This window comes from Microtus ochrogaster, linkage group LG2 (assembly GCF_000317375.1).
Source record: "Microtus ochrogaster isolate Prairie Vole_2 linkage group LG2, MicOch1.0, whole genome shotgun sequence".
NCBI classification, from domain to species: Eukaryota; Metazoa; Chordata; class Mammalia; order Rodentia; family Cricetidae; genus Microtus; species Microtus ochrogaster.
Genome location: NC_022028.1, coordinates 24,401,534 through 24,417,774, shown reverse-complemented (window position 1 = coordinate 24,417,774; position 16,241 = coordinate 24,401,534). Strand labels below are relative to the sequence as shown.

At 47.3% G+C, this 16,241-nt stretch overlaps 1 protein-coding gene across 1 annotated transcript in view; it reads right to left on the bottom strand.

Annotated features, from left to right (window-relative positions):
* The window catches only part of Npas2 (neuronal PAS domain protein 2), a 186,131-nt gene that overhangs the window by 59,379 nt on the left and 110,511 nt on the right, over positions 1-16,241 (bottom strand). Inside the window, exon 5 of the mRNA XM_005359963.3 lies at positions 11,443-11,532. Within this exon, the coding sequence (XP_005360020.1) occupies positions 11,443-11,532 (90 nt within the window). The remainder of the gene's footprint in view (positions 1-11,442; positions 11,533-16,241) is intronic.

Here is a 16,241-nt window from a genome sequence, read left to right as displayed (position 1 = left end):
ACTTTATTACTTCAAGAGTGAAGAACCAGGGCACAGTTACAATCTGAACAGAGCAAAGCCAAACTCCCAATAGTGTTAAGAAAGGAATTTCCAGCATCTGGGGTCCACTCACGATCTTCTGGGCTCCTCCAAAGGGCTTGGGCCACTTTTCAGGCTCCACCCTCTGCAGCACACACAGCTTGTCTTCTAGGCTCCAGCCAGCTCCACTACACTACCGTTGCTGTTCTTGGTGGTCTTCCCACGGTACTGGCATTCCAAAACTGCTGGGGTCATCTGCTGTAACTAGGCCAATGACCTTTCCCCAATAGCCTCCCATAGGCTCTCTTTGTGGTGCTAAGCCTCATGATTTCTTCAGCCTGGGCCTTCAACTGCCACAGAGGCTACACGTTTAACCAATGGCCTCTCCTGCCCTCTCACAGTGCCAAGCCTCAGCTTCTTCCCATAACCCCTTCCTGCCTTCAAAACCAGTACCAGCTAGATGACTCTTACATTACTAAGTTCGCCTGCTGGCACAAGTGACAGCCTCGGTCACTTCTGGAACACAGCTTCAGCGTGCTGACTCTGGGGAAACACAGCCCAGAATATTTCACCTCAGTGGTGCTGGTCTCTACTTAACCACTACTAATTTCTTAGCTCCACCTAACCAGCACCAATTGTTCCAGTAACACAAAGGTTTATTAACTTCAGTGGTGCCAGGATCTTGTTAATCATGGCTGGCTCTTCGGTCCCAGCTGACCAGAAAGACAGCTCTTAATTCAAAATAGCCAACGGCCCTGATAGTCTTTAAGCTTCCCTCTGAAACTTCACAAACCAGGCCTCCACCTTCTGAACTGCTCTCAATATTCTTATCTCACAGGCTTCTACAAAACATCCCACCGAGCTCTCAATACTCAGTGGCTTTTCTAGTTCAAAATTTCAAAGTTCTTCCACAAGCCTCCCCAAGTCACGGTCAGGTCTGTCGCAGCAATGCTCCACTAAGCTCGTACCAACTAGTCCATCGCTGGAATGAAACACCGTGACCAAAAGTAAGTTGAGGAGGAAAGGGTTTATTTAGTTTATACTTCTATATCACTGTTCTCCACTAAAGGAAGTCAGGATGGGAACTCAAACAGGGCAGGGTTTATTTTATTTTAGACTTGCAGGTAACAGTACCTCGCTGCAGGAGGTCAGGGTAAGAAGTCAAGGCAGGAACCTGGAGACTGGGGCTAAAGCAGAAGCCAGGGGTGCTGCTTACTGGCTTGCTCCCTATGGTTTGCTCAGCCTGCTTTTGTTTGGTTTTGTTTTGCTTTGCTTTTCAGGGAAGGATTTCTCTATGTAGCAGCTCTATCTGTCCTGGAACTTAATTTGTAGATCAGGCTGGCCATGTACTCACAGAGGTCCACCTGCTTTTGCCTCCCGAGTGCTGCTGGGATTAGAGACATGTGCCACCACCACCCAGCTAGCCAGTTTTCTGATGTAACCCCTGACCACCTACCTGCCCAGGTGTGGCACTCCTCCTGCCCCGGGACCTGAGTTCTCTTACATAATTATATCACTAATCAGTCTGATGGAGGTGTTTTCTCAATTGAGGTTTCTCTTCCCCGAGAACTCTAGCTGTGTCAAGTTGTCAAAACAAGCAAACAAACACCACCAAAACAACCAACCAGGACAGTGTCCTTGGGGCTGTTTGGTGTCAAGCCCTGTAATTCTCTCTGCTCCACTCCTTCTGTGGTTCCTACCTATGTGGATCACCTTTATCTCTTACCTGAGTCATGACACGGACAAAATGGGCTTTGCACCACAGTGCTGGTCCTTGTCCAATGTGACCTCCCTAGCAGCCAGAAGAGGTCCTAGTCATCACCTGATTACCACCGTCTCTGGATTTCCCCCGTCCTAAGAACAGAGGCTCAGCTCACCCCAGTTTTTAAGCTCTGTGCCCTTTGCCTGCCCACTATCCCTAGCGCCGCCTGCTTTACCAGCTTCCCATTCTTCCATCGTTCAGGTTCTTGGGCCTTCATCCAGCTGGACCATCCCACACCTTTGTGCTCAGCAAGCTGTTGAGCTTTGAAGACACATCTTCTGAAGGAGCTTGCGGCTTCCTTCCTGAGCATGCTCTCCCTAGCTACTCACCCCAGGCCCCTCTTCCCATGCACTTTTATGTCATATTGTTGCTGCTGGCCTATGGACCTGTGAGGACAGCCCCTCGGCTGGATTATCAGCATGCCTCCATGTCACAATAAAGCCCACAGCAGCCCCAGAAGGGCTTTAAACATTGGCTCTGCGCTTTCCTCAAATGCAAGAAAGAGGAAGGGTAAAGATTAAATAAGATGGAAATGCTGTTGACCAAATAGTATACAGCAAACACTCCATAAATGCTAGGTATGCTGAGCAAACACTCAGGGAATGCATATAGATGCATCCACACTGCAGTGATGTTTGCTTGCTCACACACCTGCAGACTGGTGTCCTCTGCTTCCCTTGCCATCCACAGGAACCCCAGAGCTGATTTATTGCTATGTTCCTGATCCCCAGCATGTCATGCGGACTAGCTGGACAGCCAGCCCCATAAGAGAAGGTTTTAAAAAGTGCCCAGAGAACCCCGAGTATGGGTGCTGATTTCACATGACAGGCTAGGAGATCTACAAGGAAACAATTCCAGAAAGGGGACTTCTTGCGTGGAATCCAAGAGTAGAATGGAGTTTGGGAGACGGTCAGAGTGGAAAGGAACTCCAGGCAGAAGTCAGTACACACACCCAGCACAGGGCAGTCAGAGGATGGGAGTAGGGGGCGGGGCAGGTAGCTATGGAAGAGGAGGTTGCAAAGAGAATGCCAACCCAGGTTGCAGAGTCCTGGCTGGAGGAATTAGTGCACCAGGAGGGCACTGAGACTGTGAGAGCCAGTGGTGGGCATAGGATGGATAGTCCCTGGCTTATAATTTTCTGACTTGCCAATGGCCCCAAGTGGACTCACGGTCTGCAGAAATTGCACTTAGAGTTTTGAACTTTTTATCTCTTCCTGGGCTAGAAATATGCAGTCCACTCCTCTGTGAGGACCTGGGCAGTGGCGGGAAGTGATTGCCCGGGTCAGCTTCACAATCACGATGGAAGCTCCAGCATGTCCTGGGATGCAAAGCCAAGGCACAGACCCGGGTCCATGTCATGCATTTCCGACTTAATGATGGTCACAGCTTGCAGATGGGCTCGTCAGGACACCACCCTGTTACAAGTGTGAAGAGCGTCTTGCAAAGCAAAGAGGTCTCACGTTTATAGTCTGAAGGGTGGGACACCCGAAGCTGGGTTGGAGATGCTCCCAGTGTGAACCAGGAAGGGAACGGGGAGCAGGGATGGGGTTCATGGGACTCAATTCACTGCTAAACTCCAGCCAGCAGTACTGAGGGCTCCTGGGTGTCAGGCTCCATTTGGGAGTGGGAGAAAGCATCACAGAGCAGGTAAATCCCTCCTCTCCTGGAGCCAGCATTTAAGGAGGTGTGAGGACCAGGGACAAGGTGGGGGCGGGGTTGGCTGACTGGGAGCGAGGAAAGGAAGTATCCAGGCGGCTTACACTGGAGACGTGAGTTCGTACCTCCGTCAACACACCCTGCGGACACTCTTTATCCTTCCTCCGTTTGGCTCTCACCAGCTCCCTTCTGGCACTCGGGATTTTATTTTAAGCCAATTCCCTCTAGCATTTTTTAGCATATGACTAATGCTCATCCAGATGACAGTAGCCTGTCTCCTTAAAGATATTTCAGACTCTTGCAAACCCGAAGCCCCTCCATAGTCTTTTTCTCTGAGGGTTCCATCTAAATTCTTCCCCTAGGGTGGGTGTGGCAGACTGAAGTGAGAGACCTTTTGGCCTAGGGCCTTATGTGGGAGAGCAATGGTAGGCGGGAGGGCTGTGGGGCACAAGGATGAATGACGTTTAGAGTGAAGACGAACGGATAGGGGTAGGGCACGTGGGCATATGGGAGGTTGTGAGGTTTTGGTCGGCTCATATTTAAGCAAGGGCTCAGTGCTGCTCTTAGATCTTACGTGTATTTGCTGCTTATTTTACTATGGTGCCATTTTCAGATGATAAAAACTGCTACAAACGGTGATAACTGGAAAATGTAAACCCTGGTGCTGAGGGAAGGGTACATTGCCTCTGCAGCTGAACTGTTTCTTCAATGAGCCCAGCTCTGTTGATTAAAGTAATGGCAATTTCAGAGAGGAAGGAGGGACCACGCTATCTATGGACATCTTCCCACCTGATTCGTCTCCAGGAGCATCACTTATCTGTGGGAGGCAGGGGGCAGTAGGGGCTCTCTCCCACTTGTTGATAGACCCTGGGCTGACTGGTCTAGGAGTTAGTCCCACTTGGGGCTTTCTTGGGAAGGCCTCCCCTGAGATCCACACTGTGTTGTTCTCTGGTCTCTCCTTGCCAAACCTTGGAGTCCCGGGATGAGCTGAGACTGCTGTGAACCTGGGAAACATCTCAGGCTTGAACAGGTAATGGCAGTTCAGTGGCACCCAGCAACGTGTAGTGAGCCTGTACCAAAAGCAACTTCAAGATGGCTGCAGTTCTGCAAGTAGGTTGGGTGAACATTCAGCTCTCAAATGTCCCTGCGGGGCTGTGGCAGTTCTAGCTGAAGTTTTGTATTGGCTACAGCTAAAAAGGACCATTTGAGAGGTCCCCAGGGTTGGTTCCCAGTGAGAAGACATGCTCATAGGCTCAGGAGAATCCTAAAGGCTTTGACTCAGGCAAAGGAAACAGCCAACTAGAAACACGCTTCAGATACTTAGATTTATCTAGTCTCAAGTCTAACTCATGGCCAGATATTCAAGCTCCCAGAAGACAGTACAGAAATCCCTCTGACTGTGATTCCATGAAAGAGCATCTAAATACAAAAGAAGCAAACACAAAGGAAAAACACCTCTGTTCACCAATATATCTTAAAGAGAGGGAAGTGGTGAGCCACACAAAGAGGCAATGTTTACAGTTTAGCTGTCTACGCTAAAAGGCTCCAGACTGAGGCCCAATGTTATGTGGTATATACTCTTGGCATCTGGAAGCCTGGATGGCCTAACTGAAAGCTCCTATTGTCAAGAGACCAGGCATACCTCTTGCTCATTCCAGGATGGAGGATTTGGTGCCAACCCCTGCAGGTAGAATGACTCAAAGAAGCTAACTAGGATCTGGGTGCATACTCCCATCTTGTTATTACAAAGTCAGTCTCTCTCTCTCTCTCTCTCTCTCTCTCTCTCTCTCTGACCCCCTCCTTCATCTATGCAAAAGCTGCCATGGCCCTTTGGATGCACAGTGTTCTCGTCCCCTGGGTTCTGGACATGGGTAACTCATGTTCTGCAGTCAATCTCTTCTATCTAGTGTCAGGTATCATCTGCTGTGTTCGGACATCTCCAGCAGGATGGGGCCTAAGAGGTGACTGAAGCAATCCTCCCTGAGAATCAGTGTCCAGACTGTGATGAGAATGCCTGCCACATGCTACAGAGAAAGTCAAAATCCAATAACACAGTACCGAAATACAAGACACATGCTGCAGATGGATATTGTGGTTAGTGATGGTCGGTGATGGGTGGTGATGGATAATGTCCTATCCTGGTTGTCCCATGAGGTTATGATACACTGTTTACTGTACCCTTTCTGCTCAGATACACAAACACTTAAATACTGTCACAGTTGCTACAGTATCCAGCACAAAAACATGCTGTATAGGCTCCAGTCCAGCAGTAATAGCGGAATCCATCACACAGCCTAGGTGTGTGGCAACCACAAGCATATTATGTTCGCACAAGGACAAGCAGCTACTAATGCAGGCATCAGAAGGAACCCCCAACTGTCCTTGAATACATGCTTCACACAAGAGAGCATCCACCTGGCCAGTAAGCACATGACAAAACAGAGTAGTATCCAGGAAAAACAAACAAACAAACAAAAAAAAAACAAGAGACGTCTTCACGGGATATCTTCTCACACATGAGATTGCCAAAGGCTAAGTACCCTGACAAACACCAAATTCTGATGACTCAGCGTTTCCAGAATGCTGCCCCCTGCTGGCAGAGGCAAACTGACACAGCTTTGGGGGCAGACAAACGTCATCTAGAGAAGGTGAAAGCACAGTATCCGTCCTGCAAACCAACATCCTACACAGGGTCACTTCTCTTGGGCTGGAGAGATGGCTCAGTGGTTAAGAGCATTGCCTGCTCTTCCAAAGGTCCTGAGTTAAATTCCCAGCAACCACATGGTGGCTCACAACCATCTGTAAAGAGGTCTGGTGCCCTCTTCTGGCCTTCAGGCATACACACAGAATATTGTATACATAATAAATAAGCCCCAAATCTGAAACTCTTTGCTTTTCTTGGGATTCAAAAAAATTATTTCATGAGTGGGTATTTTGTCTGCATGTGTGCAGTGCCAACAGAGGCCAGAAGAGGGCGTTGGATCCCCTAGAACTGGAATTACAGAGGTTGTGAGCTGCCATGTGGGTCCTAGGAACTGAGTCCTGGTTCTCTGGGAGAGCAGCCAGTAAGTACTCTTGACTGCTGAGCTGTATCTCCACTCCCAAATTGAAACTTTTAGAAAAATTCTACACTGTGAAATGTTGTCTAATGCATGGAATGATTTTAAATACTTCCTAAAACTTTCCTCAGGCTACGAATGTCAGGTGAAGCATAGATGTGTTTTGTTTGTTTAGATTTGGGACCATTTTCAAGATAGTTCATTATGTAAATATAGAGGCATATGAAAATTTATGCAAATAAACAAAAATCTTAGCAGAAGGAAGGGCAATGTCCCATACTGAAACATTCCTTGTTCCAAAAACATTTGGGGTATGAAATTCATTCATCCTTCCTTCCTTCCTTCCTTCCTTCCTTCCTTCCTTCCTTCCTTCTTTTCTCTCTCTCTCTCTTTCTTTTTTTTTCTTCTCTCTTCTTTTCTTTTCTTTTTTTTCCGAGAGAGGGTTTCTCTATGTAACAGCCCTGGCTCTCTTGGAACTTGCTTTGTAGACCAGGCTGCCTCAAACTCACAGAGATCTGCCTGCCTCTGCCTCTGGAGTGCTGGGATTAAAGGCGTGCGCCACTACTGCCTCACTGGGGTATGAAATTCTTAGCCTCGCCTAAATTACAGCTCAGCAGACAATTCGGCATTAATAAGACTGCAAAGAAAACAAGCAAGTAGTTAGGTTGAAACTTAGGAAGACAGTTGTCTCTAGGCAGAGGTGAGAGGGCCGGAGACGGGCCCTCAGTGGTCTCAGATCTATTCTAGTTCTTAATCTTGGTGACCGATGTTTTACCTGCCTGTTCATACTCAGCCATTAGCTTAAATTCTAGAGCTATCACACACACATGCACACATACACACACGCATGCACGCATGCACCCACGCACGCATGCAAGTTTGGACTTGCAGTACATGATCAACTTCAAATCGCAATCACATTTGTTGGGCTCCCTGCCTTGGAGCCCTCTAATGCCGGCCTGGAGTAGGTGTTTCCTGCCGGTTGGGGGTGGGGGTTGTTTCCAGGAAAGTGGGTCTGCTGCTGGCCTTGACCTTGGCTGCTGTGTTTCACGGCAGCACAAGCCAGAGGCTGAGCCTTTCCTTTCCTGTGACTGGCTTCCCTACTGTGAACCTCGAGGGAACTTGCCCACATATTCGTGATATCCTGTATGTGGTTCTCGGTGGAGCTTTTGCCTGCAGAACTAACTCTTACGAAAGTACTTTCCAGCCTCTAGACTTCCTTAATCTTATCTGATTTCTTTGAGATAGCTGCAGGTTTGCCTTTCTTCTGGGACACGCCCACCTTGAGGAACTACGTGCAGGCAGTTGCTCCCATATGGCAGGCCTATTCAGGAAGCTGGTGTCTTTCATAAACACTCAGACACATATACCATGCTCAGGGGTGGGGACGTGACTTCTGTCTTCAGAGAGCACAGTGACCTAGTGCTTCAGGCAAGCACCACGTTTGCAAACAAACCAGAAATAGGAACCAGAATGGAAGTTAAAAAAAAAAAATGAAATAAGTCCAATCAGGAACCCCAGATCATGCCTACTGTGGTTCTGCCATAGCCAGACTGTTTCCCAATTGTGCCCTTGGCATGCAGTCTGCTTCCCCAGCATTTCCCATGAAAGTCTGACATCTCAAAAGCTCCCTTTAACCCTGGGCTTTCAGAAATGTGTTCATGCATACACACACTCACAGGCAGTCAGGCACACACACACAGACACACAGACACACACACACAGACACACACACACCAATTCTGCTTTGGTTGCCTGTGCTCATTCTAGACACTGAGAAAGGCCAACTGTTGATGCTAACACCACTGGAAAAAAAATTGCTTTTATCTTAAAATCACTTTCTATTTTGGGCGTGTTTTTGCTGTTTGCTTTGTTTTATTCTTTCTCTTTTTTTTTTCCCTCTGCCAAACTGAGAATGATGTTTCATCAGAAAACCACTGTCTGAGAATCTATCAGGAACATATTATCACATGAAGATGAAAGAAAACAGCCTTGAAGCGAGCTCACTCGTGGGAAGAGTTCTGGTGGGCTTTTCTCTATCGTGGACAACTCTCTCCTCCCAGTCACCCGGGAGACGATGGGGTTGAACCTTGCCATGCCAGCCTGTGCTAAGCAACATGGCTGGGCTCTGCTGTTAGGAACTGCGGCCTCCTGCCCCTCGTCCTGATTGTCCCCCGCCAGCCATACCTTTCCCCAATGGCCACCTCTCCTATAGAATGATTGCCTTCCAGTTCTCACCACTCTCACTACAATCTGGGGAACTGGCACTTTTTTTAATGTCCTCTGGAGAGGTCTGAGTAATGATTAAGCTCTGAAGCCCTTGCCCCAGTTCACACCACAGCCACACCCCGGACTGACTGCAGGACTGTAGGTCAATTCCTGGACTCCTCTGTACTGCCATGTTTTCCTATCTGTGCACGGGGGTAATGACCGTCATGGCGTTACTGTAAGGATCAGTAAGGAGAGTGAGAGAAGGTTCCAGATGCTTTACAGATATTAATACACAGGAACTTGGTGGACAGTAAGTGCTCAATGAGTGTTCTGAATAGTGGAAAAGGCGGAAGTTCTCTGATTGAAATCCTGAAGGAAAGTCACCCTCACATGGCTTCTGCAAATATTCAACACTCTACAGACAGGTCCTGGTTTCATGCCAGAAAATAAGACCCAGATGAATTCCCAAGCTGCAATCCAAATTCTTGGCCCCAGGAAGACACCAGAGCGAAATGGCAACCAGCTTAATCTCGCCATAGCGGCACCTGTTTCAGCCCCTGCTCTGCCCTCAGTGGTTGGGTCCCTGGGCTTCCTCAGCTGGAAGTTGGAAGCAATAGAGGAGTGGCTCCCAGAAGAAATGGTTGAATGCTGTTGGAACGAGGGACATGTCTGCTCTTAAAAGCCCTTGCCCACACCACTTGCAAAGGAAGACCCCAGTGAAATTTCAAGCCAGAAAAATTACTAAGTTCCCTTTGCCACATATAGCAACTGGGTCATCAGATAATCATGAAGGCATAAAGCAGAAAAAGAGTAACCCTGTTTACCCAAACAGCTCTGGGCTCTGGCCTCCCTTCCCAGCCAGAAAGCAGGTCACACTTGACTGTTTTCAGTCGGGGCCATCACTGTGTTAGCTTTGCCATTCAAAGCAGAATAGAAGTTTTCCCCCAGAAAGGCACCTTATCTTCTCTTCTTTCCCCGGTCATCCTCGGATAAGCACTAAGAAACCATGCTGAAAAAAGTGGGGTCACTCCCCATCCATCTCCACCCTCCTTACTGAGACAAAGGTCAAGGCATGGATGCTCTTCGACATCCTTCAAGACCAAAAGGAACCTCTTCCAGCAGCTGTCCCCAAAGAGGACACCCCATCTGCCCATCCCCCTCTGGCATCAGGAAACACTGCTGATATCTCTGATGTCATAGGAAAGGCATCCAGATACCTTTGATGCCATGGGATAGGTCCTCACCCAGAGAGATCAAAGGTACCTTCCAGACCTAAGAGACAGGGATAACGGGAGAATGCCGGTGATAGTTCTGTAGGTGAACAAAACCATCTGCACAAATGACTTCTGAGGAACCAATAGGCCGGGACAATGTAGAAGGAACCCTGAGCTCCCACCAGAGAGGAGCTTATCATTACAAGACAGACAGAGGCTGCTCATGAAGCAAAGTCATGCTGCCTCCTGGCCTGACATGACTAGGAAGAGGGGGACCATACTTTCCTAGTGTCACACTCGTCCGGGATTTCCTTTAATCCAGGGCAAGCGACTACCCTGCTTGTCACATAAACTGGAGGCCTTACTTCAGAATGCAAGGGTTAGGAATGGGGTGGCGGGTTCTGCCAGTCTGGTTAGGACCAAGAAGAGGGGATGTTTATCCCTCACTCACATGCGTCGCTCCCAGTGGAGCTGACGTTTCAGGCCACGTTCTGTGGCAATCAATAATGGCAAGGCAAGAAATGGGACGCTGGGCCAGGCAGTGGTGGCGCACGCCTTTAATCCCAACACTCGGGAGGCAGAGGCAGGCGGATCTCTGTGAGTTCGAGACCAGCCTGGTCTACAAGAGCTAGTTCCAGGACAGGCTCCAAAGCCACAGAGAAACCCTGTCTCGAAAAACAAACAAACAAACAAACAAAAAACCAAACAACAACAACAACAACAAAAAGAAATGGGACGCTGAGAAAAGGCTTGAGGCTTCCTCAAGGGTGGATCCTCTTCTAGTTTGGTGCAGATCTGCAAGTGACTTCGGGTCGGGCTGTTGTTATCAAGGAGCCATCAAGAGGAGGGAGGAAGAAACCAGGAGAAAGGAAGGAAGATGAAGGGGAGGAGAAGGAACAGAGGGGCCTGCAGCCGCCTCACAGAGAAGCCTCTATCATCCATCCATGGCTTCAGAGCTGTCCTCCCCTCCCTTCCTGGGCAGTCTCTTCTCACTCCCCAAGGCCCCCACATCACTGGTCCTACGGCATCTTGTTAGAGGATTTCCGTTCCCAGGAAACATTGCTCCAGTGAAGACTCGGTGTGATGAGAGTTACAACCTACTTGCAATCTCATACGTGTCTCCAGAGCTCCAAACCACATATCCCACAGGAGCCATCTGTCTCCCTTCCTTAATCAGCTCTCCGTTGACCAGGGACATCTGCTGTCCGCCGGGCTCTGCTAGCAGCACTGAGATACGATCATGTCAGTCCCATCCCGATGGCAGCCCTGGGCCTGATGAGATTATGGTTCCATGCCTAAGTTTCAGGCTGATACATGCCTTCTCCTGCCCGTCACCTGCCCCAGGACGTTGGGCTCAGCCTGGTTTGGTTCGGCAGAGCTCCGACACTCTTGAACCCTCCACACACCTCCTTCTCACACAGAGCTTCCCTCTACCTGCGCCACTTCTGATCTTAGATCTGAATGCTTCTTCAGAGAAACATAAAAAGGTGCCCGGGCCAAGGCCGCCGGAGCAGAAACTCACCGGTAAGTGCCCAAGGAGAGGTGTGATACTGTCGGAGACATAGATAATGCTGCCATCTGTTGTCACCGCGATGATGAAGCCATCTAATGCCTGGGGGGAAAAATGCAACATTTGAAAGCTTTTTAGAGATGCTTTTATGGAAGAACATGATACTGAAGCGAAGGGTCCACCTTTTATGACGCTGGCTTTGTTTCCCAATCCTGAGACCGTTTCTGTGAAGGAACTCACAGCACTTTCCCACCTTACACACAGGATGGTTTTGCACACCGTTTGTCCAGCTCAGGCAAAGTGCTTGCAAAATCACTGCAGGTTCGCTGAAAAAGTTCACCTATTGGTATCACAAAACAAAACGCAGCTGTGGAAACTGCTTCAACTGGTTTCACGGCAGGCACATTACTGAGCGGAATCAGAATATTGTGTTACCACTTCACGGCATCAGCAACAGGCCACAGTCCCCAGGCCCTGCCCCTAAAGCCATTGTATGCTCAGGAGCAAATGAACATTTCCTGCAAGGTATGGAGAAAGATTACCTCACAAACAGAAACGTGTGCCGGCAGGCCAAACAGGTCTCTGTGGGAAACTGAGGAATGAACATGCAAAAGCCTGAGCAAACTTGTGTGGTTAACATAAGCCCGCCATGTCAAGGACCCTAGTGCCTCAGGACTACGGGAAAATGGCAAAGCCTTCCTTTCCTATCCAAGTGAAAAACATTGATAGTGTGTGTAGAAAATGTCCATTGTGGCCCTGGCCCCCACCCTCAATGGATGTTTAAGGCCTGAAGACTGCTCCCCACCAGAGACTGCTCCTACTAAGATTAGCCAAACCTGTCTCTTTGTTCAGCTATATGCAATAATCCTGCCTTCCTGTTCAACTGCATAATAAACACACAGAGCTTCTGGGGTGCTGCAACTTCTACGTCAGGCAGCCCAGTCCACCCAGTCCCAGTTTTCCTGTCCACCTGTCTCTCTGTGTGTCTCCTTTTCATTCCCTTGCTGCCCCAGTCAAGTCCATCCCTGGAGCCGTGCTGGGTACGGCAGACCTCCATCAGCATCCATGGCCACAGAAGTAGCCACCGAAGGAAGAACAATGTGATGGCGGTAGGCCGTAATCCTAGCACTTGGGAGGCTGAGGCAGGAGGATAGTGAAACTTGTTTTTAATCCCTACTGACTCCAAAAGGAATCACCTTGTTCCACCAGGCTGGGTGGGAGTGGGGACTTTATAACTAACTCATCCAGACACAAGTGTTTTTCAAACATCTAAAAATTCCATGTACGTAGAAGCGTCTATACCGTCCGCTAGACACCTTGCCTTGGCCATGAGAAAATGAACATGAACCATGCTCTTTCACAGGGTAGGGTCCGTCTCTTGAGGGTTAGTGTTTTAGATTTATAGAAATCTGACCATGAATATTTATAATGCTTTTATAAGACACAACTCGACGTCAATTTAATTTCTTAGACTCAATCTGTGCAGTTCAGCAAAGAAGGGGTCACGCTGGCATCTGGCTATCTGGGGAACCTGGTGAACCAACAGCCAGAGCGAATGAAAGCAAGGCCCGCTTCCCAGAGAGTCAGTCTTTGAGGGAACGGCTCACAGGCTCAGGTGGATATCCACGGGAAGCCTGCCACTGCTGGTACACCAGCCATGTCTTTGAAATTCTGTCTTCTCCAAATCTGGGAATGTTTTTGCTTTGCGGGAGGAGGCAGAATGTTTCCTTAGAAGGAGTTGGGAACATTCTGGATGCCTTTCCCTAGATCCTCACAGAGTGCCGCTGGGAACCTAGCCCCATGAAAGGGGTTGTGAAGTCAGGAGGGTGTGCCTGAGTGCGGGAGATCAAGGAACAGAGCAGGGCGCTAACTGTGGACGTGGTTTGTGTTTTCCTTTGCATCGTTTAGAGCTCTTTCTTCATTCTGTACTTAGTGTTTTAAGTAGGATATGCTCTGGGAATTTCTTTCTTGGTCTTATTTCTTTCTTTATTTTTTTAAATTTGGGGCTCTGTGGACTTCTTGTATCTGCATGGGTGTGTCTTCTCTTAGTTTGGGAAAGTTTTCTTTTATGATTTTGTTGAAGATCTAGTCTATCATTGACTTCTCCCTTACCTATGCCTATAATTCAAAGGTTTGGTTTTTCATGGTGTCCTGTGTGTTCCACCTCCTATGTTTTAACTCCCTTCCCTATTGTTTGCTTGTGTGCTCTAAATCCCCTATCTTTACGTTCTGATCTTCCATCTTCTCTTTGATCTGTTCTACTTGGAAGGCTTTCCCATGAGTTTCTTACTGAGTTTTCCAATTCCATCTTGATTTCAGCCTTAGCTCTCTCCCATGTTTCTCTTTATTGAATTCCATTTTAAAATCCTGGATTGTTTTCATCATTCCGAAATTCAGCCTTGATTTTGTGTTTTCATGGGCATTGCTTGGGTTATTCTAAGTTGACTGAACTGTTTTTTTTTTCTTTTCTCTGTGTGTGTGTGTCTTTAAACACCTTGAATTCTCCGATGAAGCTTATGAATGATCTTTCATGTTCTCTGTCCCGTCTGAGAGTTACCACCCAGGTAGCATAGGACTGGTGGGTTTGGGGTTATGCATACTGTCTTGATTTGTCATATTGTTTGTGTTTGTGGAGTGAGACCTGGGTATGCTAACTTCTTTTGTTGATTGTGGGTCTGATGTGGCCATAGCGGAACAGCCCTGAGGCTGGATATGGTGTAAGTGGGATGTAGTCAGGTGGACACAAGGGGCTGGGCTGGCATGTAGGATGTGAATCATGTGACCACATCTTCAGCCCCTCATTTGTTTTCTTGATGTTAGCCATTCTGAGTAGGGCAAGGCAGAACCTTAATTTTAATTTACATTTCCTGATGGCTAAGGATGTTGAAGACTTTTGCGAATATTTATCTACCAGTTATGTTTCTTCTTTTGAAAACTGTTGAGCTCACTGTCCCATTTTATTGATGGAATTTTATTTATTTATTTATTTTTCTTTGGTGTTTGATTTTTGTAGTTCTTTACATATTCTAGATGTTAACCCCCTGTCTGAGGGATACCTTGTGAAAGATTTTCCTCCTATCCTGTAAGTTTTTTGTTTACTTTGCTGATAGCTTCTTTGGTTGTATAGAAGCTTTTTAATTTCATGCTGTCTCATTGTCTTATCAATTCTTGAGGTTGGGTTTTTTTTTTTTCTTTTTTCAGGAGTTCTTTCCTCTGCCTCTTTTGTGAAGCAGTTTCAGCATTTTGGGTCTTATGAGAAGGTTTTTGATCCATTTTGAGTTGATTTTTGTAATACACAACTCTTAAAGGAGCCTCATGCTTTGGATACATCCGTGAACCTCTACCTTGAGGTGTCTGGCCATGCTGTGGGTGTTTGGTGTTGTTGTTACTGGAGGTTGACAGCAGTCTCTAGCGTGGAGAGGCAGGGGATGATGCAAAAACATCCCATAATACACAGGGCATCAAAGAATAATCAGGCACAAAACGCCAGTCACGTGGAGGCCAAGACACTCTGGGTTAGACTTGGGAGTGATGTGAGAAAAAGCAAAGCCCAGTAACTTTAACCCCTCCCCCATTATTCTCCTAAATGGGTTTTCCTTTAAAATTCAAATTTGTTTCATCAATGCAAGTTCAGCTCAGTGGTTTCTTTCGGGGGTGGTGCTTTGAGGTTGGATCTAGAGTGTCACAAGTGGGAGGTAAGCTCTATCACTGAGATTCAGTTCCAGCCCTTAATTAGATTTATTCAAATTGATATATAAAAATATAAAGTTGGACCTACCCATGGGGTGCCATGGGATATTTGTTATGTGTGTAGATAGTATAATGTTTAAGTCAGGTTAGAGGTATCTGCCTCTAAAATCTTGACCATCTCCTTCATGGTGAAGACATTTAAAAGAGTTCCATCTACCTTCTGTAATTCACAACACTTATAGCTGCCCTAATAGTGCTATAGCACCCCAGAACTTCTTGTTTCGAGCTGACTGTAAATCAGAGCCTATTCGTTAGTCTTGTCTCATCCCACACCTCTTGTCTGTACAGCCTATGTTAAACCCTATTTTCCTCCAGGCTTTCTGCGGTCTGTAGGTGAAGGTTTCTAAGGCATGGAGGCATTCTTGTCAACTGGATCTTTCTGGAAATAGATGGGAAACCTGGGGAAAGTAGTTGAACAAGTAATTTTTTTCTATTTATTTATTTATTTATCTATTTATTTATTTATTTATTTATTTATTTATTTATTTATTTTTGTACAGTGAGCCCCTGTTCTTCTTGGGCCTGTCAGGCACGTGGGCATTACAAAACTGAGTGTATTCACAGATGTCAGATGACCACCAGCTCACTGGCCTTATGCACAAAGAATGTAAGACCCACATTGAATCTCTATGTGAACAATTATTGCCATTTGCCATGGCTCTGGAAATCCCACAGCCACACTTCGTGTGGTACAACATAACCACAATGTGCCCCTATTCATGGAAGGGGGATTTCCACAGGTCCTGGAGGCTTAACCACACCGCATATTACAGAGAGATGAAATTATCTACAGACCCCTGATTCTGGTAGGACAGTCTTTGCGTTCTCTGGGGCAGTGCATGGGCTAAGAGAAAGAACTGCTAAAACTTTCCTGAGAAACCTTGACTTCTCCAAACCTTGGCCAGCAAGAAATTCTCTCCTTTACAGGCTTGAGAGATGTCTCAGTAGGCAAAGCACTTGTTTTTGCAGAGGACATGGGCTTGGTGCCCGGCACTTAGATGGTGGCTTTGAGACAGCCTGTAACTCCAGTTCTAAGGCATCCAGGGTCCTTTTCTGACATC